Source organism: Eschrichtius robustus, chromosome 18, assembly GCF_028021215.1.
Source record: "Eschrichtius robustus isolate mEscRob2 chromosome 18, mEscRob2.pri, whole genome shotgun sequence".
Taxonomy (NCBI): Eukaryota; Metazoa; Chordata; class Mammalia; order Artiodactyla; family Eschrichtiidae; genus Eschrichtius; species Eschrichtius robustus.
This window is the reverse complement of record NC_090841.1, coordinates 2963834-2989460: the sequence shown is the minus strand read 5'-3', so window position 1 is coordinate 2989460 and position 25627 is coordinate 2963834. Positions and strand designations below refer to the sequence as shown.

General features: G+C 43.2%; 1 protein-coding gene across 2 annotated transcripts in view; it reads left to right on the top strand.

Annotated features, from left to right (window-relative positions):
* The window catches only part of SACS (sacsin molecular chaperone), a 75290-nt gene extending 50248 nt beyond the window's left edge, over nt 1–25042 (top strand). For both annotated transcript variants that reach the window (XM_068526320.1, XM_068526321.1), the window contains 3 exons: nt 959–2450; nt 3067–3158; nt 12167–25042. In XM_068526320.1, coding sequence (XP_068382421.1) covers nt 959–2450; nt 3067–3158; nt 12167–23724 — 13142 coding nt within the window. In that variant the 3' untranslated portion in view covers nt 23725–25042. The remainder of the gene's footprint in view (nt 1–958; nt 2451–3066; nt 3159–12166) is intronic.
* The last annotated feature ends 585 nt before the right edge of the window (nt 25043–25627 follow it).

Genomic DNA, 25627 nt, shown 5'->3' with positions numbered 1-25627 from the left:
TCTGTGTCATGTAGTAGTTTTTAAATTTTATGGGGGCACACACGTGAGTTGCATAAGCATGGAGCCAGTTGTACAGGAGTGAATTGTTTAGAGATTCCCCTGATGGCCAGCATCTGCTCTCACTGTGGATTTGTTCGCTATCGGAGAACGAGCACATTTATGTGGGACAGTGTTACCCGGGGTGCTGTTCTCTAATCTGAGGATTTGCGAAGTTCTTGAGTCCTGCTTTACAACCATCAGGAGCCTCCCTGACATAGTTTCAATAGTGGGAGTGGAACAGGGAGTGTGGACGAGGGGGCCGTGGACCGGCGTTGCTGGTGGACGTGGTGGCTGGGCCGGTGGATGTAACATCTCCTACTTAAAATACCCGAGAGCTTAGGAGTCGGCGGTTGTGACACCTGAGGCTGTGGTCAGTGACCATGCGTATTACAGGTGGACCTCACGGAGTTGTGTCTTGTGTGAAGGTTAGGCCCTCAAGTCACTGCCCATTTCACACTCGCTCCAGGGCACGGTGCTTGTAGATCATCTGTGTTGTTCTTTCTCTTCCCTCTTTTCTCAGAGAATCTGTGGTTGAGGTTTTATTTTGAGCATAGGCTGCAACTCTCTTCTGTTTAAGTGGGTTCACTAGGCTATGGGGAGAGTGTAAATATCCAAATTCTCTTTACGTATTTTAATTGTTTAATAAGTGTTTGAAGATATATCTTAGGTTTTCACAACAATCATGTAAAGCCTCTCAATGCCTGGTACTTTTTGAATCAAAAGAGAAATCATTTTTTGTGCTCAAAGAATTATATTTCGAAAGCTAGATTTAGTTTGTTTTTAGATAAATCTGTTTAGAGTCATCTTGTGGCTCATGCTTTTTCATGTGTAATATATGATAGTAACTATCTATTGTAGTTGTACTTATAATTGTCCTTTAAATTTCAGAGTTGATCATGACTTGAATTTTCCTTTACAGATGTTCCTTGTATCTTTAGTGGTGATCAGATTGGGATGTTAGATCCTCATCAGACACTTTTTGGTCCACATGAATCAGGCCAATGTTGGAATCTCAAAGATGACAGCAAAGAAATTAGCGAACTTTCAGACCAGTTTGCACCATTTATTGGCATCTTTGGAAGCACCAAGGAGACGTTTATAAATGGCAGTTTTCCAGGAACATTTTTCCGTTTCCCCCTTCGGCTCCAGCCCTCCCAGCTTAGTAGTAACCTCTACAATAAACAGAAGGTTCTCGAGTTGTTTGAGTCTTTCAGGGCAGATGCAGACACGGTGCTGCTCTTTCTGAAAAGTGTGCAGGACATCTCCTTACTTGTCCGCGAGGCCGATGGAACAGAGAAGCTGGTCTTCAGAGTGAGTGCTAGTGAGAGTGCAGCCCTGACACAGGAGCGGCCGGATTCTATAAAGATCCTGGGAGCCGCCATCGGTAACTATTGTGAGAAGATTCCCAGCAGCAGCATAACCTGTGTCACGTACCCTATAAATATAGTTTTAGAAGATGAGAGTGCCAGGGGTGCACAGAGAACGTCTTGGCTGGTGTGTAACGGCGTGGGTGGGCGAGGGATTAGTAGTAGGCTCGATGCATTGGCTGATGAGTTGAAGTTCGTCCCCGTCATTGGAATAGCCACGCTGCTGTCAAGCAGAGCTGAGGAGGAGGGAGGAACAGCGTCCGCGTTCTCAGGGAAAGCCTTCTGCTTCCTTCCTTTACCGCCTGGCGAGGAAAGCAAAACAGGCCTCCCAGTTCACATCAGTGGCTTCTTTGGCCTGACGGACAATCGCAGGAGCATCAAATGGAGAGAGCTGGACCAGTGGAGGGACCCGGCCGCCTTGTGGAATGAGTTTCTCGTCCTGAACGTCGTCCCTAGAGCCTACGCCACTCTGATCTTAGACTGCATAGAACGTCTGCAGGCGGGAAGGAGCCCCGACCTGCCCCTGTCGGTGGACGTCATCTACAAGCTGTGGCCCGACGTCAAGCGGGTCACGGCGCACTGGCAGCCCGTGTTGGAGCCTCTGTTTCACGAGCTGTTCCAGCACGCAGTCCTGTATTCCCTCAGCGGCCACTGGGTCCCCTTGGAGCAGGCGTGCTTCTCGGAACTGGACGAGAGTCTGGATTGCACCAGGTCCGTGCTCAGCTATCTCCAGAGCTCAGGGAAGCAGGTCGTCAGGGTCCCGGCCCACGTGGCCGCCGCCGTTCAGCTCGCGGCGTCCGGCGTGAGGCCCGTGAGGAAGGTGACGCCCGCGTGGACCCGGCAGGTGCTGCGGAAGGCAGCCCACCTGGGCGGTACCAGCGCCGCCGAGAAGCTGCAGCTGCTAGAGTTCGTGCTCTCCGACCAGGCCTACGGCGAGCTGCTGGGGCTGGAGCTGCTGCCCCTACAGAACGGAAGTTTCGTCCCCTTCTCCTCGTCTGTGTCCGATCAAGATGTGGTTTATATAAGCTCAGAAAGCTATCCCAGGTATGCGCGGACCCCACCTTCTGCCCCTGCCCGCACCTCCAGTCGGCTGCTGTGAAATTCATCAGCTGTCAGTGTGGATGTTACCTTAGGGTGACTTTTGCAGAGCTGCTTTGTTAAAATAGGAAAGGATACATTTTTACATTCTAAGGTGAAAGGCATCCAGATGTTTACCAGTTAAAGAGCGGGTCCAAGCAGTTGTTTTTCTTGGAAATTCCAATAACAGAACACAGAAAAGAATGTTTATAAAGAGCTAATAATAACTACAGTTAGTCAAAAGTGAATTATTTTGATGAAGTTAATTTAAATTAATTAAAATACTGTACTAAGTAATTCTTTATAACTCAGGGTGTGTATTGACATTTCAGAAAATAAAATGAATTTTATTCTAAGAAGTTTAGACAATTTCTGGATTTGGATATGGTGCATGATGTCCTCATGTTTTAAAGCGAAGCCTGGATAATACTTGATCAAAAAGTATTGCAGTGTGATTAGATGTGTGCCTTATAATTGATGTAAAATAGTAAGTACATTTAACTGGCTTGAAATTATATGATTGAATTTCTGTATCTTAGAATTGTTAGAAGATTAAAATTGCTGTGTTTCTTTCACTTTTTAGGTCCCTTTTCCCAGGTCTTGAAGGAAGATTTATTTTGGATAACTTGAAGCCTCACCTTCTGGCTGCTTTAAAGGAAGCTGCCCAAACCCGAGGTATTATAGCTGTTGAGTTGTTGTTTTTTTTTTTAATATATGTATTTATAAAAATGACAGCTTATGTAAGTTTCCTATTACATTGAACCGATAGGAAATTATTAGTTATCCATTTTAGACGTTATCACTCAGCAGTTCCATGTGGTTCAACTTCATGTACTTGTTGTAGTTTAAGATGTGTCAGTGCTGGATTCTGACATCTAAAAGAATCCGAACGTGATACTGTATTTAAGTGTCTCTCGTCACGGTCTGACGGTGTGCCTTTGTGGATGTGATCCCTGGCGCGTGCGCAGTGCTTTACAGCTTTCAGTGCTCCCCGTTTCTTTTCCATTTGTGCCCCCAGCCTCATCCCTTGTAGCCTATGCGGTGGTGAGGGCGCTCTCGTGGGTTAGAGGGCGCATACGCGGAGAGAAGGTCGTCAGCCTTGCTCTGTCCTCACACCACCCGCCTCCTCAGTTCTGTGTGGCTGTCCTGGGGCAGTGTCGAGGAGATGCAGGCTGACAAAATGACCTCTGCAGCAGGGCCAGGAAAGGGCACTCCTGGGGTCGTAGCAAAGGCTGGGTGTCCTTTATTGGGAATCCTTTTTAGGAAAAGACAGAATAATTGGGGGAAAAAAATCACCATGGTTCTGTTTAGTATTATCTTCCAACTTTTGTGAGCATCCTTTCTCTTGTAAGACTGTTGCCTGAACTTTTTCTAAGTTAGATATTGGCCTGAAAAATTCTAGATTTGTCCTACTAGTTGAGGTTGTAAAGCATATTCTTTGTGATGTGTCTTTTATACTATATGCTGTTTTCTTTTCAAAGGTAATGATTGTGCATCTTCATTCATGTAAACAGAAGGGAAAGGAGCTGGAATGGGGGAGGCGAGTTCAGGGTGGAGCAGAGTGACGCTGAAGGGAGTGCGGGTGTGAACCAGGAGGGCATCCCTGGGACACTGCTCTTCCCAATATCGAGATCCCTTCCTTAACTGGGAATTGTCATCTTCAGAGTAGCCTTTTTGGGAGTCTAAACGTGGATTCCTATTACTCTGCCATTCTTTGCTCCAAAGTTTTAGAAATCCTTGCTTTTCAAATTCTCTATTACATTCTTACATAAAAAACTTTACATTGAAATATAATGTACGTACAGAAAAGTATACATATCTTAAATGTAGGCCTAATGAAGTCTTATAAACTGAACACGCCCAGATCAAAACCAGAGGACTGCCAACACCCAGGGACTCTTGGCTGCCTTTTCTGTGACAGTCTTGTCCACTCAACGGTAACCGTGACCCTGACTCTTAATAGCACCGATTGATTCAGCGAGTTACTGTACTCCCTGTCGGGGGAATCACAGTGTGCACTCTGTCTGCTGCTTTCACTTACTCTGAGTTTGTGAGATCCGTCCAGGTTGGTGCATGCAGTTGTAGATCATCGTTTCCATGGCTGTGCTATTTCATTGTGTGGTTTTACTTTCTTTTGAAGACAGAATTTTTGTTAATGGCCAGTAGTTTCTGAGGTAGATAGGGGTTTGGAAATCAGTCAAAAGTTATTCAGAATCAAATCAGGTAAAAGGGGTAGAAAACCAGCAGAATCATACTGCTTTTACTCAAAATGTTCAAGTACCCTGTAGCACAGAACATGGCCACAGCTTGCTTCTCTGGCCTTAGACGGATGGGGTACCTATTGTAAGATTTTTAGGGACAAATTAAATTTATATACTCTTAACTTTGGTAATTTGACATTGTTATAACGTTGAGTCTTCCCACTTTGTGTGTCTTTTCATTTTCTCACCTACTGTGGATTCTGATTTGTTATTTTGGGATCATACCAACACCATGTTTTATCTCTGGTTCCTGGTTAATTTTTTTTGACTGTTACACTAGAAGGGACGTCTTCACTGTGTTTGTTGCCCGTAACGTGTGGCTCAGTTACCCCAGAAGTTGTCTTCATGGTCGCTTTTCCTATCTTGATTTAAGTATTGGCCTGCCACCCTTGTGATTATTTAATAATCATGATCTCTAGCCTTTCCAGTATTTTTATCTGGCCATATGGGTGATGGGTAACTGCTTCCTGGGTATCTTCCCTATTGCTTTTATACCATTGGTTCCAGACAAAAATTTGTTTTTGATACTACTTTATTGCCATGTTTTGGGAACATTAAACATTAAACATGTGTAGGGGCTGATGGGGACCCAATAAATGACACCTTTGCTTTCCTGAGAGCCACGTCCGTGAAGAGATGCACAGAGAGGGATCCAGCAGGTAGACGTCGCCAGTCTCCCCTGTGTTACTTATAATCCTGGTAGTGGGGCTCCTGGCTTGTGGTGCGTGGTGGACTTGTGCTGTGACCGCTCCAGAGTGAGGCGGGTGAGCTTGCCAGGCCAGTCGCAGGGGCACTGGGAGACCTCGGGCTTCCTTCCCGGGTACGCCCTGCCCCACGAGTCTCCCTGGGCAGGGGCAGAGTCTCTTCACCCTGACTGGTTGATAAGTCATTCCTCTTTCTGGTGTGTGGGGCAGGTGGGGAATTACGAGTGGGGAGGGGAGAGGCCGAGAGTATTACGTATGTGTAGCTCCCTTCCTATGGTAGGGAACATCCCAGGTGTCTAACAGCATTGGATCTTTTTTGCTCTAAATAATGACTGTGTGATTGTTTTGCTGACACAAAGCACTGTGGACTTCTGTTTACCAATTATCAGTAAAATCTGACTGGCCAATTTTGAAAGTACTGCTGCATACAATTGAAGTGTGAAGTTTTTTTCCTCTGCAATGGGTATTTCTCTAATTCTGTAGCCCAAGCAAAATCTGTCTCATTATGTGGTAGTTTTACTTTTCACTTCTTTCACATTTAAAATCCTGAGCTAAATATTAAGTTACTACTTGTACTTTCGCTGTTTACCTCTGTTACCTCTTTCCCGTTTGCAATTACATGCTTCCGTCTTTTCCGTTTGGGGGAAAACAAAACAGTCCTTGACTTTGATTCGCTTTCTTGCATCCCGTCCTAGTCCAGCTACTGGAAGGAGTGGCGTGTGTTTGTTGTCTGTACTTTCTCGTCATCTGTTATCACAGCACATGGACTTTTGCTTCTACATCATTCCAATAAAATTGCCTGACTGAGGTCACCAGTTAATGACTTTTTAAAAATTATTAAATCTAGTGGAATGTTCTGTTCTTTTTACCTGATCTCCCTGCAGCTTTGGTACTACTGGTCACTCCCTCTTTGAACTCCCTGGCTTTGATGATACCACTCTCTTGGTGTCCTTATACTTCTTTGCCTGCTTCTGAGAATTACTTGTGAATTCCCGTTCCTCAGCTTACCCGCTAAATGGGATTAGTTCAGGAACTCCTTGCTCAGCTCTCATTTTGTTCCTTACTTTCTTCGAGTATACTCATTCACCCCCAGGCATCCACTGTCACGCATATGTAATGGTCTCCATACCTTCAGTTGTCACCCCAGTCTCAAGAGGGGCAGTGCAGTGCAGTGTAGTGGTTACAAGCCTGGGCTCTGTGGCCGCACAAATCTGGGTTCAGACTCGACTCCTCCATCGTGTGACTTTGAACAAATTACCCGACCTGTCTGAGCCTCTCTTTCCTCATCAGTGTCATGGCAGTACAGGAACATCCTTCCATAAGAGTATATCTGGGGCCCTCAAGATTCAATTACATGAAATGCAAGATTGCTTTCTCACAAGTGGAATGAAATGAGAATAAGGGTTGAGTGGAGGACGGCAGTCACAACTTGCCAGCTGAATTTTATCCAGTTTGCGTTACCGCAGTGGGGCAGCTTATTGATAACCTCCACTGTAATATTTTAGTCGTGGTAGGCGCTTCTCTGAAGATCGGATGATGTGTACAGAGCGTGTACAGTTTAACACGCTACCTGCTCCTAAGAAATGGTGATGAAATGGCAGCTGTTATCATTCTGCCCTTGGAGTTCCTTAGGTGTCTCAAAGTCGGCGTTCTCCCAGCTGGGGTCCTCATCCTGTCCCGCGTCTGTCTCTCCTTTGGCCCGGTCCTTCCTCCTGAGAAAGGCGCCCGTTACCATGCCCAGGACTGAACCCCCGTTCGCCCTCCTTGTTCTCCAGTCTCCGGGGTCTGGGGATCGCACTTTCCCTGGCTGTGCTGCAGGCCCTCTGTCTCTGGGCCACGGCGTCACTGTGCCCACACCCCTCATCTCATCACCGCCTGCCCCACTCACGGGTTTCTAGCGGATCCCGACTCGGGACAGGCGTGGTCTTGTTCGTGTGGCCTGTGGGGCGTCCCGTGATTGACCCCGACTCGTTCGGTGTCCCTCTTCTGTTCTCGTCACCACAGGCGCTTGCAGATGGACAAACTTGAGTGCCCTGCACCCTGTGGGAGCAGAGCCCTGTGAGATTTGTCACCGCCGTGCAGCACAGCGCCCACTTCAAGGTGGGCGCTTGGTAAATTTTTTTTACCCGAATTAAGGTTTTCTCATACCTGTGTTTTGCACACGGTGTTCCTTTGGCTTAGACTGCTGGCGCCCTCCTCCACGTCGCCCTGTGACTTTCCTTCATCTTCTGGCCCTCAGCCCGCGCGCCTCCTCCAAGCGGCTCCCTTTCCCACTCTCCCGTCTCCGGCCCCGCCCAGCCCACAGACCTGAGGGGCCGTCTCTGCTTCACTCCCGGACCCTGTCTCCGTCCGTGTGCTCCTCTTTGCCTGATCACAGGCGCGTTTTCACTGTGCCAAACTACAAACCCTTGAGAGCAGGGGCCATCTGTTATTTCTTTTGTGCTCCCAGTGCCTGGGTGGCAAGCTGATGGGCCAGGTGGGATGGTGTTGCAGGGACAAGGGCGAAAAGGCAGATCCCCCCATTGTGCCTGTGAGTCAGGATTTCTTGTATCGTCAGTATCTTATTTGTTCTCCACAATCGTGAGATAATCGTCATCCTCCTTTGAGGGGTAGAGACATTGAAGCTGAAAGAATTTGAAGGATTTAAGTGCCTTGCTTGAGCTGCAGAGTTGGAATGATGATTCTGTTTTGTTTTGTTTTTCCTATTACAGGTCTAGATTATTTCTGTGTTAGGTTACCTGAGCAAATGGGTGACAATCAGAAGTTAGAGGAGCAGGTCAATGGGTTTTGGAGGAAATAAATAGAAAAAAAGTTGAGTCAGACGAATGGTAGGAATGCCTAATAGTTTGGTTTTAGTTCGTATTGAAATATATCTTTAAATCTTAAATGTACATTCTGCTATGTTTGGAGTTTTGTTTATGGCTTTTCTTTTACATAATGATGTGTAAGATTCTGCAAACTGTGTTATCTTAAGATACAGAATAATTCCTGTAGCCATCATGTGAAAATTGTGACAATTCTGGCTTTTTCTAAGAACGGATTTAATTATATTCTAGCACAACAACTTCTCTGGGGATATTCAGGTATGATGACTAAATGTTGTGTTCATTTGTAGCCTGATGTTTTTGTTCATTTGATTCTTTGAATCCTGTTCTTTCGTTTACCTAAGTAGCTAGAATTTATATCAGTATTTTTTTTCTGGTGGTAATTCTTAAAGGAGAGAGGAAACTATACTAGTAGAGTATATAGGTGGTTGTTACACATACCACAATAAAACCATATTTAAATGACTTGGAAACATTCATTTCATAGAACATTTAGTCTCAAATGAAAGAATTATGCTGAAATTGGTATTTTAAGCTGTGGTATTTAAGGGGAAAGTGTGAGAGTGCACACACCTATTATATGATGCACGTAAATATTGAGATTAAAAAGGTCAGAGGGGGATCCGTTCTGGGACCTGTGCCGATGAAGTGAGAGGCCCTGTGTGGACCGGCCACCGAGGAGCCTGGTCCAGTGTGCCTGGTGCACCCGGGGGACGAGCAAAGGTAGAGTGGCCGCCAGCTGCCATTAGGGGCAGCCGCTGACTGTTCGCACAATGCTGAGTGTCAGTTATTGACTGTCTTTTTTTTTTTTAATAACAAGTTTTGACTCAACTTGTATTATTTCCCCCCAGGTCATGTTTCACTTGGAAGATCAGAGGACGTAAGATTTGCTTTACAGAAATTGTTTTTATAGTAAACATTATTTTTTGAGTCAGTCTCTTCCTTGAAGCTGAAATAAATTTAGAAACCAAGTCATTGTTATAGTGATAATTCATATAAATATTAACTTTGGTTTCTAGCTTGTATTAAAAGTGGCTGATCATCCACAGCTGCTATGACTATATATTCTTATATTTTTAAGGTGTGAGCAAAGAGGAAGACAGGATCTTGATGTCAGCAGGCTGCACGGTTAGCGCCTGCCCTGGGGACTCTGGGTTGTGTCGGCCATCTCCCCACTTGTCCGTCTCCTATTAGGGATGGAAACTAGGAAGCCGAAGCAGTGTCAGTGATGACTTCTTGAGAGAAGTTTGGTCACGAGTGCTGTTCTGAATGACGCTGGTGCCTTCCGAGGTAGAATGAGGTTTCCGCTGGCTTCCTTGGGGTGTTAGGTGCTGCCGCCAGGCTTGCAGAGTGCCCAAGGGAGTGCTGAGCCTGCCGGCGGGCTGTCCTCGCCTTCTGTGTGCTCATTTACTTTCCCTTTTTTCCTTTTTCTTTGAAGGTTTGACTGACTGATGGCATACCATTTAATTGGCCCCTCACCTTATTTTGAAGTAGACTGTAATATCCTATTTCCATTCATGTTGAAAATCTTTCTCAAAGTTAGGACTGAACATAAACACATAAACAAAAACGTAGTGCAATCCTTGAATAGTGATTCAGCATGTCGATGTGATTATCTTGAACCGATCTATAGGAAAGCACAAACTACCCTGAGAAGAGCTATTTCTAAACAGACACATCTGATGAGAGTTTAGAGAAGCACTTTCTGTCTCCAGGGACACCTAACAGTACTACGTAACCTCTTTTGACAGTGCTGATGATTTTAAAGGCTAGGCCACAGAAACACAAGTCATTTATTAAAACGCTGTGAAATTATTTTACTGATACTGTTGGAGATGCTTTACAATTTCAATGACTTTTAATCTAGGGCAGGGAGACTTCTTTCTGTGTTAACATTTATATTTTAGGGTAAAAGCTAAAGGCTTAAATACGAAATAAACAGAAATCGGGACTTCAGATTGAATTGACTTATGTACTTAGAATTGTGTCCTACTACATTTTCTCTCTCCTTTATTTTCCCTGCTGTTTTTTCATTTGAGCATGACTGGTGTTAATCGCATGTTACGTGTGGTGTGCGGGTTTATTGGCATTTTATTTATACATTGATATTAGATAACTTTCCTGAAGGTAGGTATGTTTTATAAGTTCCAAAGTTCATGCAAGGATATTGGATAGGATTATCTACAAAATGCATGTCATGTGCCAATTATTAACATAGGACACAGTGTGGTGCGTATTTGATTTTTTTGTTGAGTGTTCTGATTTTTAATTTCTAACCCTTTTTTGTATCTTTGGTATTGTATCCTTGCCTTACTTGTGATTTGGAAATTCTATTATAGTTAATTCAATTCAGTAAGCATTTTTTAGAACATTAAACAAATTAATTTAAAAAATTATATCTTAATGGGACTCATAGACCAAGGAGGCTATGCTAGTCAGACTACTGACAAGATTTTATGACTTCTTAAATATTACTACTTGACTTACCCTAAGTCACACAATGTAGAAACTGATAATAATCAGAATGTGGGTATTGATATCTTCAAAAGTTGCAAAAGTATGCCCTTGCTTAAACTTCTATGGCAGTAATTTTAAATGTCTTATTGTAACATGAAAGATAATTTTCATGGTAGAAAGTAAGGTCATCTTCCTGATGTGTGAGTCTGTGGAACAAGGGTGTCCTTCCTTGGTTAACAAATGGTGATACAGAAAAATTTCAAGGGGCTTGAGGTGTGCCCACTTTTATAACTTTTTCCAAAATTAGTCTTTTAAGAGTCTAGAAATTACGTGTACCTAGGGAGGAAATGGAATATTAAGTTTTCCATAAGATTGAATTTGAGATGCTTTTTATTTCTCTATATGGGCAAATAACATACCTATAGGTACCTAGTGTTACTTTAAAATTTTGTTACTCCTGGTATTGCAAATGAAATACTCTGAAACACAACATGCACTTAGAAGTAAAATGTTATTTTCTAGACCACTGACTAAAAGTCAGCAAAAATCTTTTCTTCCCCAGAGAAAACCTTATTAGTCTCCTAGTTTATAAAACATCTGGGAGTGGAGCTGCCTTTTTGGGGGTAACCCTGCCTTCACAGCAGGGCCCGCTTCCCCTGTTGCTTGTCCCTGAAGCACTTCTGCAAAGCCCAGATCCCAGAAGAACACACTTTACTTTGTGCTAAGTACCAAGTAAGCGCTGCCTCGGGGGGTTGTGACTGTGCTCTGTACCTGGACACGCGCACAGAGCAGTCTTAGAGCTAGAACCTCAGCCTCGTCCTTTCTCCAGGTGAGAGACTTCCAATCCCAGAGAGGCTGCGTGACCCCTGACTCCTCACACATCTAGTTACTGGTGGAGAGGAAACTCCAGTGTCCTGGCGGCCTCAGCTCCTGGCAGCCTTGGTCAGCTGGGACAGGGTGCTAGCCCCCGTGCGCTCACTCGGGCCTTGCTTTATCCTGTGGCCACCTGGCTCCTGGAAACTGGGCCTCCTTATAAATTACTTACCCTTAAATAAAAGGGTACTTATTTAAACTTTATCCACATTTTCTTTAGTGCTTTTATTTGTGAACAAATCACCACTAAAAATTATTTTCCATGTTGATTCTATTTGTAGGGCATTATAGGATAATTTTTAAAACACATCTAAATTCATTTTAGATATTTATTTAAAATAAGCACTTTCCAGAGAGAATTATCACTCCCACAGGCTATTATAAATATGGATTTATGTGTGATCAGCCCAGTTATGCCCAATTTTTGCGTTTTCACAGTGTACTTAAAACTCTCAAAATGACTTTCTAGTACTATTTAATCTGTCTAATCTATGAGAATAGAAAGTTATATAAGCTACAGTAGAATTGTATGTATTCAAAACATTTCTTTATGTGATTTACAGGAAGACCGTGTACCCAGCTACAGCTTCTAAACCCAGAACGTTTTGCACGTCTTATCAAAGAAGTAGTGAACACATTCTGGCCTGGCAGGGAGTTGATTGTTCAGTGGTATCCATGTGATGAAGACAAAAAGCACCCATCTATTTCATGGCTTAAAATGGTGTGGAAGAATCTCTATATACATTTTTCAGAGGATTTGACTTTATTTGATGAGATGCCACTCATCCCTAGAACCGCAGTAGAAGAAGGTCAGACGTGTGTGGAACTCATCAGACTCAGGATCCCCTCATTAGTCATTTTAGATGATGAATCTGAAGCACAGCTCCCGGAATTTTTAGCTGACATTGTACAAAAACTTGGAGGGATTATCCTTAAGCAATTAGATGCCTCCATACAACATCCACTTATTAAAAAATACATTCATTCACCATCCCCAAGTGCTGTTCTGCAGATGATGGAGAAGATGCCTCTGCAGAAGCTGTGCAACCAGGTTGCGTCGCTCCTTCCAACGCACAAAGATGCCCTAAGGAAGTTCTTAGCTAACTTAACTGATAGCAGTGAAAAGGAGAAAAGAGTAATTCAGGAACTGCCAATATTCAAGCGCATTAACCATTCATCCAGTCAGGGGATCTCCTCCTACACCAGGCTGAAGGGCTGCAGGGTCCTGCACCACACGTCCAGGCTCCCGGCTGGCCTGCGGCTCTCCATCTCGGTCGTGGACAGCAGCGACGAGGCCACCATCCGCCTGGCAAACCTGCTCAAGGTGGAGACGGTAAAGACCACCAGCTGCTTAAAGCTTATCTTAAAAGACATCGAAAATGCATTTTATTCACACGAAGAGATGACACACCTTATGTTGTGGGTCCTCGAGAATCTATCCTCTCTTAAAAATGAGAATCCAAATGTGCTTGATTGGCTAATGCCATTAAAATTCATGCAGATCTCACAGGAGCGGCTGGTATCAGCCAGTGAGCTCTTTGACCCTGATGTGGAAGTATTAAAGGACCTCTTCTATGATGAAGAAGAAACTTGTTTCCCACCCTCAGCTTTTACCTCACCAGATATTCTTCACTCCTTAAGACAGATTGGTTTAAAAAATGAAGCCAGTCTCAAAGAGAAAGATGTTGTGCAAGTGGCTAAAAAAATTGAAGCTTTACAGGCCAGCTCTTGTCCAAATCAGGACATTCTCCTGAAGAAAGCCAGAACGCTCTTACTGGTCTTAAATAAGAACCACACCCTGCTGCAGTCATCTGAAGGGAAGATGGCCCTGAAGAAAATAAAATGGGCTCCAGCTTGCAAGCAAAGGCCTCCGAACTACCCAGGCTCCTTAGTCTGGAAAGGGGATCTCTGGGACCTCTGTGCACCCGCGGACATGTGCGACGTGGCCCACGCCATTCTAGTCGGCTCATCACTTCCTCTTGTTGAGAGTGTCCATGTGAACTTGGAAGAAGCTTTAGGTATCTTCACAAAACCTGATATCAATGCTGTCTTAAAGCACTTTAAAATTGTTGTCGATTGGTATACTTCGAACACCTTTAGTGATGAAGACTACTATCAATTCCAGCACATTTTGCTCGAAATTTATGGATTCATGCATGATCATTTAAATGAAGGGAAGGATGCTTTTAGAGCCTTAAAATTTCCGTGGGTTTGGACTGGCAAAAAGTTCTGTCCTCTCGCCCAAGCTGTGATAAAACCGTTTTATGATCTTGACCTTCAGCCTTATTTGCACAGTGTGCCTAAAACCATGGCAAAGTTCCACCAGCTGTTCAAGGCCTGCGGTTCAGTAGAGGAGCTGATGCCAGATCACATTTCCATGGTCATTCAGAAGGTGTACCTCAAAAGCGGCCAAGACCTCAGTGACCAAGAAAGCAAACAGAATCTTCATCTTATGTTGAATATTATCCGATGGCTTTATAGCAATCAGATTCCAGTAAGCCTCAACACACCAGTTCCTATACATCATAGCAGAGATCCTTCCAAGCTTATCATGAAGCCAATTCATGAATGCTGTTACTGTGACATTAAAGTTGATGACCTGAATGACTTACTGGAAGATTCTGTGGAACCAATCATTTTGGTGCATGAGGACATACCCATGAAAACTGCAGAGTGGCTGAAAGTCCCGTGCCTCAGTACAAGACTGATCAACCCCGAAAACATGGGCTTTGAGCAGTCAGGACAAAGAGAACCACTGACTGTAAGAATTAAAAATATTCTGGAAGAATACCCTTCAGTGTCAGATATCTTTAAAGAACTTCTTCAAAATGCTGACGATGCGAATGCAACAGAATGCAGCTTCATGATTGACATGAGAAGAAACATGGACATTCGAGAGAATCTCCTGGACCCGGGGATGGCAGCGTGTCATGGGCCGGCTCTGTGGTCGTTCAACAACTCTCAATTCTCAGATTCGGACTTCGTGAACATAACAAGGCTAGGGGAATCTTTAAAGAGGGCAGAAGTTGACAAAGTTGGGAAATTTGGTCTTGGGTTTAATTCCGTGTACCACATCACCGACATTCCCATCATCATGAGTCGAGAATTCATGATAATGTTTGATCCCAACATAAACCACATCAGTAAACACATTAAAGACAGATCTAATCCCGGGATCAAAATTAATTGGAGTAAACAGCAGAAAAGACTTAGGAAATTTCCTAATCAGTTCAAACCATTCATAGACGTATTTGGCTGTCAGTTACCTCTGACCGTGGAAGCACCTTACAGCTATAGTGGGACTCTGTTCCGACTGTCCTTTAGAACTCAGCAGGAAGCCAAAGTGAGTGAAGTTAGTAGTACCTGCTACAACACAGCAGATATTTACTCTCTTGTGGATGAATTCAGTCTCTGTGGACACAGGCTTATCATTTTCACTCAGAGTGTAACCTCAATGTATCTGAAGTACTTGAAAATTGAGGAAACCAATCCCAGCTTAGCTCAAGATACAATCGTAATTAAAAAAAAATTGTGCTCTTCCAAAGCATTGATTGCACCTGTCATCAGTGTTTTAAAAGAAGCTGCTAAGCTCATGAAGACTTGTGACAGCAGTAACAAGAAGCTCCCCGCTGATGCACCCAAGTCAGCTTGCATCCTTCAGATCACAGTGGAGGAATTTCATCACGTGTTCAGAAGGATTGCTGATTTACAGTCACCACTTTTTAGAGGTCCAGATGACGACCCAGCTGCTCTCTTTGAAATGGCTAAGTCCGGCCAATCAAAAAAGCCATCGGATGAGTTACCACAAAAAACAATGGAGTGCACCACGTGGCTTATATGTACCTGCATGGATACAGGAGAGGCTCTCAGGTTTTCCCTGAGTGAGAGCGGGAGAAGGCTGGGAGTGGTTCCTTGCGGGGCAGTGGGAGTTTTTCTGGCTGAGATCCAGGACCAGAAGTGGGCTGTGAGACCACAGGCTGGAGAGGTGTTCTGCTATTTACCCCTACGAATCAAAACAGGATTGCCAGTTCACATCAACGGGTGCTTTGCTGTTACTTCAAATAGGAAAGAGATCTGGAAGACAGATACGAAAGGACGCTGGAACACCACCTTCATGAGACACGTGGTTGTGAAAGCTTACCTAGAGGCACTCAGCATCCTGCGTGACCTGGCCACAAGTGGGGAGCTGATGGACTATACTTACCATGCAGTGTGGCCTGACCCTGATCTGGTTCATGATGACTTCTCTGTAATTTGTCAAGGGTTTTATGAAGATGTAGCTCACGGGAAAGGGAGGGAATTGACAAGAGTCTTCTCTGATGGATCCACATGGGTTTCCATGAAGAATGTGAGATTTCTAGATGACTGTATACTTAAGAGAAGAGATGTTGGTCCAGCAGCCTTCAAGATATTTTTGAAATACCTCAAGAAGACCGGGTCGAAAAACCTCTGTGCTGTTGAACTTCCTTCTTCAGTAAAATTAGGATTTGAAGAAGCTGGCTGCAAACAGATACTGCTTGAAAATACATTTTCAGAGAAACAGTTTTTTTCAGAAGTGTTTTTTCCGAATATTCAAGAAATTGAAGCAGAACTCAGAGATCCTTTAATGAATTTTGTTCTGAATGAGAAAGTTGATGAGTTCTCAGGAATTCTTCGTGTTACTCCATGTATCCCTTGCTCTCTGGAGGGGCATCCTCTGGTTTTACCATCAAGATTAATCCACCCTGAAGGACGGGTTGCAAAGTTATTTGATACTAAAGACGGACGATTTCCTTACGGCTCTACTCAGGACTACCTAAATCCTATTATTCTGATTAAACTCGTCCAGTTAGGTATGGCAAAAGATGATATTTTATGGGATGACATGCTAGAACGTGCCGAGTCAGTAGCTGAAATTAATAAAAGTGATCACGGTGCTGCTTGCCTAAGAAGTAGCATCCTGTTAAGTCTTATTGATGAAAAACTAAAAATAAGGGACCCTAGAGCAAAGGATTTTGCTGCAAAATATCAAACAATCCCCTTCCTCCCATTTCTCACAAAACCAGCAGGTTTTTCTTTGGACTGGAAAGGTAACAGTTTTAAGCCTGAAACCATGTTTGCAGCAACCGACCTTTATACAGCTGAGTATCAGGATATAGTTTGTCTTTTGCAGCCAGTTCTAAACGAAAATTCACATTCCTTCAGAGGCTGCGGTTCAGTGCCACTGGCTGTTAAAGAGTTTTTGGGGTTACTGCGGAAGCCCCCAGTTGACCTGGTCGTAAACCAGTTGAAAGAAGTTGCAAAATCAGTTGATGATGGAATCACATTGTACCAGGAGAACATCACCAACGCTTGCTACAAATACCTTCATGAAGCAATGATGCAAAGTGACATCACTAAGATATCAATTATTGAAAAGTTAAAAACCTTTAGCTTCATTCTAGTTGAGAGTGCATATGTTGACTCAGAAAAAATTGCTTTTCATTTGAATTTTGAAGCAGCCCCATACCTTTATCAGTTGCCTAATAAATATAAAAATAATTTCCGTGAACTTTTTGAAAGTGTGGGTGTGAGGCAGTCTTTTACTGTTGAAGATTTTGCCCTTGTTTTGGAGTCTATTGCTCAAGAAAAAGAAACAAAACAAATAACAGAAGAGAATTTTCAGCTTTGCCGGCGAATAATCAGTGAAGGAATATGGAGTCTCATTAGAGAAAAGAAACAAGAATTTTGTGAGAAAAATTATGGCCAAATATTATTGCCAGATACTAATCTTAAGCTTCTCCCTGCAAAATCTTTATGCTACAATGATTGTCCCTGGATAAAAGTAAAGGATAGCACTGTAAAATACTGTCATGCAGATATACCCAGGGAAGTGGCTGTGAAACTAGGAGCAGTACCAAAGCGACATAAAGCCTTAGAAAGGTATGCGTCCAACATCTGCTTTACAACACTGGGCACTGAATTTGGACAGAAGGAAAAACTGACCAGCAGAATTAAGAGTATCCTTAATGCCTATCCCTCAGAAAAGGAAATGCTGAAAGAACTTCTTCAGAATGCTGATGATGCAAAGGCTACAGAAATCTGTTTTGTGTTTGACCCTCGACAGCATCCAGTTGATAGGATATTTGACGACAAGTGGGCCCCCTTGCAGGGGCCAGCACTGTGTGTGTACAACAACCAGCCTTTCACAGAAGACGACGTCAGAGGGATTCAGAACCTCGGGAAAGGCACCAAGGAAGGAAATCCGTGTAAAACTGGACAGTACGGAATAGGATTCAATTCTGTGTATCACATTACAGACTGCCCTTCTTTTATTTCCGGCAATGACATCCTGTGTATTTTTGATCCTCATGCCAGATACGCACCAGGAGCCACATCTGTTAGTCCTGGACGCATGTTTAGAGATTTGGATGCAGATTTTAGGACACAGTTCTCAGATGTTCTGGATCTTTATCTGGGAACCCACTTTAAACTGGATAATTGCACAATGTTTCGATTTCCTCTTCGTAATGCAGAAATGGCAAAAGTTTCAGAAATTTCTTCAGTTCCATCATCAGACAGAATGGTCCAGAATCTTTTGGACAAACTGCGGTCAGATGGGGCTGAACTTCTAATGTTTCTTAATCACATGGAAAAAATTTCTATTTGTGAAATAGATAAAGCTACAGGAGCCCTAAACGTGCTGTATTCTGTGAAGGGCAACATCACTGATGGAGACAGGCTGAAAAGGAAGCAGTTTCACGCATCTGTAATTGACAGTGTCACTAAAAAGAGGCCGCTCAAGGACATACCGGTTCAGCAGATCACCTACACTATGGATACGGAGGACTCTGAGGGAAACCTTACCACCTGGCTAATTTGTAATAGATCAGGTTTTTCAAGTATGGAGAAAGTATCTAAGAGCGTTATATCAGCTCACAAGAACCAAGATATCACTCTCTTCCCACGTGGCGGAGTAGCTGCCTGCATCACCCACAACTATAAAAAGCCCCACAGGGCCTTCTGCTTTCTGCCCCTCTCTTTAGAGACGGGGTTACCGTTTCACATGAACGGCCACTTTGCCCTCGATTCAGCCAGGAGGAACCTGTGGCGGGATGACAATGGGGTGGGCGTTCGGAGTGACTGGAACAACAGCTTAATGACGGCCCTGATCGCTCCCGCGTACGTCGAGTTATTAATCCAGCTAAAAAAGCGCTATTTCCCTGGTTCTGACCCGACGTTATCGGTCTTACAGAACATGCCTATTCATGTTGTAAAGGACACCTTAAAGAAGTTTTTGTCATTCTTCCCAGTCAACAGGCTTGATCTACAGCCAGATTTATACTGTCTGGTGAAAGCACTTTACGGCTGCATCCACGAGGACATGAAGCGCCTTTTACCCGTTGTGCGGGCTCCGAACATTGATGGCTCTGACCTGCACTCTGCAGTTATAATCACTTGGATTAATATGTCGACTTCAAATAAAACTAGACCATTTTTTGACAATTTGCTGCAGGATGAATTACACCACCTTAAAAATGCAGACTATAACATCACCACACGCAAAACAGTGGCAGAGAATGTCTATAGGCTGAAACACCTGCTTTTGGAAATTGGCTTCAACTTGGTTTATAACTGTGATGAAACTGCTAATCTGTACCACTGTCTGATAGACGCCGATATTCCCGTTAGTTATGTCACCCCTGCTGATGTGCGATCTTTTTTAATGACGTTTTCCTCTCCCGATACTAACTGCCATATTGGGAAGCTGCCTTGTCGTCTCCAGCAGACTAACCTGAAACTTTTTCACAGTTTAAAACTCTTAGTTGATTACTGTTTTAAGGATGCAGAAGAAAACGGGATTGAAGTGGAGGGACTGCCCCTTCTCATTACACTAGACAGTGTTTTGCAAACTTTTGATGCAAAACGACCCAAGTTTCTAACAACATACCATGAATTGATTCCATCCCGCAAAGACTTGTTCATGAATACATTGTACCTGAAGTACAATAATATTTTACTGAACTGTAAAGTTGCAAAAGTGTTTGACATTTCCAGCTTTGCTGACTTGTTATCCTCTGTGTTGCCCCGTGAATATAAGACCAAAAGTTGCACAAAGTGGAAAGACAGTTTTACAAGCGAGTCTTGGCTTAAGAGTGCGTGGCATTTTATCAGCGAATCCGTAAATGTGAAAGAGGATCAAGAAGAGACAAAAGCAACCTTTGACACTGTTGTTGACACCCTAAAAGACTGGGCATTGCTCCCTGGAACAAAGTTTACTGTGTCAGCCAATCAGCTTGTAGTTCCCGAAGGTGATGTTCTGCTTCCTCTAAGTCTCATGCACATTGCAGTCTTTCCAAATGCCCAGAGTGATAAGGTTTTTCATGCTCTCATGAAAGCTGGCTGTATTCAGCTTGCTTTGAACAAAATCTGCTCCAAAGACAGTGCATTTGTTCCTCTGTTGTCATGTCACACAGCAAACATAGAGAGCCCCACAAGCATTTTGAGGGCTGTGCATTATATGGTCCAAACCTCAACTTTTAGAACTGAAAAACTAGTAGAAAGTGACTTTGAAGCACTTTTGATGTATTTCAACTGCAATTTGAATCACTTGATGTCCCAAGATGACATAAAAATTTTAAAGTCACTTCCATGCTACAAATCCATCAGTGGTCGCTATATGAGCATTGCGAAATTTGGAACATGCTATGTGCTTACAAAAAGTATTCCTTCCGCTGAAGTGGAAAAATGGACACAATCATCGTCCTCTGCATTTCTTGAAGAAAAAATACACTTAAAAGAACTATATGAGGTGCTTGGTTGTGTACCTGTAGATGATCTTGAGGTATATTTGAAACACCTCTTACCAAAAATTGAAAATCTCTCTTATGATGCAAAATTAGAGCATTTGATCTATCTTAAGAATAGACTCTCAAGTATTGAGGAATTGTCAGAGATCAAGGAACAACTTTTTGAAAAACTGGAAAGTTTATTGATAATCCATGATGCTAACAGTCGACTAAAGCAAGCCAAACATTTCTATGATAGAACTGTGAGAGTTTTTGAAGTTATGCTTCCCGAAAAATTGTTTATTCCTAAGGACTTCTTTAAAAAATTGGAACAACTTATAAAACCCAAAAATCAAGTTGCATTTATGACATCCTGGGTAGAATTCTTAAGAAATATCGGACTAAAACACATCCTTTCTCAGCAGCAGTTGTTACAGTTTGCTAAGGAGATCAGTGTGAGGGCTAATACAGAAAACTGGTCTAAAGAAACATTGCAAAATACAGTTGATATCCTTCTCTACCATATATTCCAAGAACGAATGGATTTGTTATCTGGAAATTTTTTGAAAGAACTGTCTTTAATACCATTCTTATGTCCTGAGCGGGCCCCTGCTGAATTCATTCGATTTCATCCTCAGTATCAAGAGGTGAACGGAACGCTTCCTCTTATAAAGTTCAACGGAGCACAGGTGAATCCAAAATTCAAGCAGTGCGACGTGCTCCAGCTGTTATGGACGTCATGCCCTATTCTTCCAGAGAAAGCCACCCCCTTGAGCATCAAAGAACAAGAAGGGAGTGACCTTGGTCCACAAGAACAGCTGGAGCAGGTTTTAAGTATGCTGAATGTGAACCTGGACCCACCTCTGGATAAGGTCATCAATAACTGCAGGAACATATGCAACATCACAACTCTGGATGAAGACATGGTCAAGACTAGAGCAAAGGTCTTAAGGAGCATATACGAGTTTCTCAGCGCAGAGAAAAGGGAGTTCCGTTTTCAACTGCGGGGCATTGCTTTTGTGATGGTGGAAGATGGCTGGAAGCTTCTGAAGCCAGAGGAGGTGGTGATCAATCTTGAGTACGAGTCTGATTTTAAACCGTATCTGTACAAGCTGCCTTTAGAACTGGGCACCTTTCACCAGCTGTTCAAACACTTAGGCACTGAAGATATCATTTCAACCAAGCAGTACGTTGAAGTGCTGAGCCGCATATTCAAAAATTCTGAAGGAAAACAGTTAGATCCTAATGAAATGCGCACCGTTAAGAGAGTCGTTTCTGGCTTGTTCAAGAGTCTACAGAATGACTCGGTCAAGGTGCGGGGCGATCTCGAGAACATCCGGGACCTTGCACTCTACCTGCCGAGCCAGGACGGGAGGCTGGTGAAGTCCAACATCCTGGTGTTTGATGACGCCCCGCATTACAAGAGCAGGATCCAGGGCAATATCGGTGTGCAGATGTTGGTGGATCTCAGCCAGTGCTACTTAGGGAAAGACCATGGGTTCCACACTAAGCTGACTATGCTCGTTCCTCAGAAACTCAGGCCTCGTCTGCTGAGCAGCATCCTCGAGGAGCAGTTAGATGAGGAGACCCCCCGAGTCTGCCAGTTTGGAGCGCTGTGCTCTCTTCAGGGCAGGCTGCAGTTGCTCTTGTCCTCTGAACAGTTCATCACAGGCCTGATCAGAATCATGAAGCATGAAAACGATAACGCTTTTCTGGCCAACGAGGAGAAAGCCGTACGACTCTGCAAAGCTCTAAGAGAAGGCTTGAAAGTGTCCTGTTTTGAGAAGCTTCAGACAACGTTAAGAGTTAAAGGTTTCAATCCTATTCCCCAGAGCAGAAGTGAAACTTTTGCTTTCCTGAAGAGGTTTGGGAATGCAGTCATCCTGCTCTACATACAGCATTCAGACAGTAAAGACATTAACTTCCTGTTAGCCTTGGCAATGACGCTTAAATCAGCGACTGACAATTTGATTTCCGACACTTCATATCTAATTGCTATGCTAGGATGCAATGATATTTACAGGATCAGTGAGAAACTCGACAGTTTAGGAGTGAAATACGACTCTTCAGAACCATCGAAACTTGAACTTCCAATGCCCGGCACTCCGATACCTGCTGAGATTCATTACACTCTGCTTATGGACCCAATGAATGTCTTTTACCCGGGGGAATATGTCGGGTACCTTGTTGACGCTGAAGGTGGGGAGATCTATGGGTCGTACCAGCCGACATATACATACGCCATTATCGTACAAGAAGTTGAAAGAGAAGATGCTGACAACTCTAGTTTTCTAGGAAAGATATATCAGATTGATATTGGTTATAGTGAATATAAAATAGTTAGCTCTCTTGATCTGTATAAGTTTTCAAGGCCAGAGGAAAGCTCTCAGAGCAGAGACAGTGCCCCTTCCACACCCACCAGCCCTACAGAGTTCCTGGCCCCTGGTCTACGAAGCATCCCTCCTCTTTTCTTTGGTAGGGAGAGCCACAAGACCTCATCTTCGAAGCATCATTCCCCCAAGAAGCTTAAGGTGAATTCTTTACCAGAAATTTTAAAAGAAGTGACATCAGTGGTGGAGCAAGCTTGGAAGCTTCCAGAATCTGAAAGAAAAAAGATTATTAGGCGGTTGTATTTGAAATGGCACCCTGACAAAAACCCAGAGAATCATGACATTGCTAATGAAGTTTTTAAACATCTGCAGAATGAAATTAACAGATTAGAGAAACAGGCTTTTCTAGATCAAAATGCAGACAGAGGCTCAAGGCGAACGTTTTCAACCTCAGCATCCCGATTTCAGTCAGAGAAGTACTCATTTCAGAGATTTTACACTTCATGGAATCAAGAAGCAACGAGCCATAAATCTGAAAGGCAACAACAAAATAAGGAAAAATGCCCACCTTCAGCCGGACAGACTTACTCTCCGAGGTTCTTTGTTCCCCCCACCTTCAAGTCAGTTGGTAACCCAGTCGAAGCACGCAGATGGCTACGACAAGCCAGAGCCAATTTCTCAGCCGCCAGGAATGACCTCCACAAAAACGCCAACGAATGGGTGTGCTTCAAATGTTTCCTCTCTACCAAGCTGGCTCTGATCGCCGCCGACTATGCTGTGCGGGGCAAGTCCGACAAAGACGTGAAGCCGACTGCACTCGCGCAGAAAATAGAGGAATACAGTGAGCAGCTGGAAGGCCTGACGAATGACGTCCATACCTTGGAAGCTTACGGTGTAGACAGTTTAAAAACAAGGTACCCCGATCTGCTGCCTTTCCCACAGATCCCGAATGACAGGTTCACTTCTGAGGTTGCCATGAGAGTGATGGAATGTACTGCCTGTATCATCATAAAACTTGAAAATTTTATACAACAAAAAGTGTGAACGTATTTAAAGAAAAAGCAGAGCTAGGTCTTGAATGTGTTGTAGCACAAGTATGAATTGCTGTCCTTAAGCTTCCTTGCCAGTTATTTAGGAATTGTGAAGCACACTGCAGACTGTTCGGGGAGAATTTTGGAGTTGTTATTAACATGAATTTCAACAGACGACGTTAACCCGATCTAAGAACTATTTTGAGGCTGGTGGTGAACTGTGGAATTGCTGGAGGCAGCTGGCTGGCTGAGGTGGCAGCTTGTTGAACTGCACTTTATACAACCAAAGCTCAGCAGTTTGTTAGATAAGAGTCTGTCTGTCTCCGGTTAGGGTGAAGTTAGTTTTATGTCTTCCATGTAGTATTTTTTGAAGGAGGTAATGAAACACTGGACATATCATTGATTTAAACAAATAAGGGGAATTAAGTCTTTGGAACTTATTATCTGTTTAAGTGGATCCTCCTGAGTGTGTTATTTTCTTATCAGCTGGATCCGATTATGAATTTGTTGCAATTTTACATATTAGACCCTCAGTACATGTATAACATGGTACAGTACTTTACTCCTGAATATTACTTGATTGAGACTCTGCAGACGGTACTGCTGGGGCGCACTGAGTGCACTTTACATCCTTGTTCTGGATGTCCTCCCGCCCTGGGTTTACAGGCTTCCTGGTTTGTGAAGGTAGCACGTGGGAGACCCCAGTGGTGGCCGTTCTGGCCGCTGGATGTGAATACTGCTTCCAAGAACCGCCTGCCAAAGCGACATCTGTCACCTGTTAGAACATTTGCTTTATGTTTGTTTGTACATATTTTCCACAAACGTCATAATTTATATAGTGTGGTTGAACAAGATGCAATCTTTTGTTGTCTAAAGGTGCTGCAGTAAACATTTTTTGTCCTTCAACATGGCACTTAGTGGAGTTTTTGGGATTTCACTTTGAAGGCATTAAAAAATTGTAAAATCATGTGACAATATCTAATAAGTTATAAAAGAGGAATTATCAGCTTGTGTTTTCCCCATGAACAATTCACAACTGACATTTAATTTTTATCCTGTTTGAATGTCCTACAAATGTACTTCTTTTGCAGAATGTAAAAGAACGGTGATGATAATTAGTTTCTATAAGTGTGCTGGCTGTAAATGATGCTAAATATAATATTTTATGCAATTAAGGGCTTATGGAACATATTAAAACTTTTTTACTTTTATTGGTAATAAGGAATGTTTGCGCCTCCACTATTGTATTGCTTCTGGATGTGAAGCCATGTGATAATTTCTGCTATTATATTAAGTGCCACAATTTTAATAAAGCAAATGTACATATGAAATCATTGTAGCTGGTATTTCCTGAGAAACAGTTCCTTGAAGATCAAACTTAATATCTTCCTATATGAAGTTCTGACCTGTGTGTATATGTGCGTTTATTGGAAATATTAGGATAGAACTTTCCTATATATTTTATACTGGAATTTTAATAGGTTCCTTTTTTTACGATTGAATATAAAGTACTTGACATATACTAGGTTTATTAGGTGCTCACTGATTTTGTTAAGAGTTGATTTTATTTCGCCTTTTTAGGGAATAAAATTAGTTGACATATGTGGTATACATATGTATTTGGAAATACGTTAAATATGGTTCTTCTGTAGGTAGAAGCTGGATTGATACCGACCTTGCCTCAGGGGAGGGCTGTGTGCCTGGGGCCAATTCACACTTGAGCCCTAACAGGTAGGACATGTTCATCTTTACACCTCAGGCACAAGTCTTCTAAATCTGGCAGACCAGGCTTGGAATTCTGTGTTCTGGGGCAACCCAAACGCTGGGTCTCCAGCTGTCTGGGACTTTCTTAAGTTCTTGCTGCTTTAAAACTCAGATTCGACACTTGGAATATATTTCATTGCTTTTGGATATTA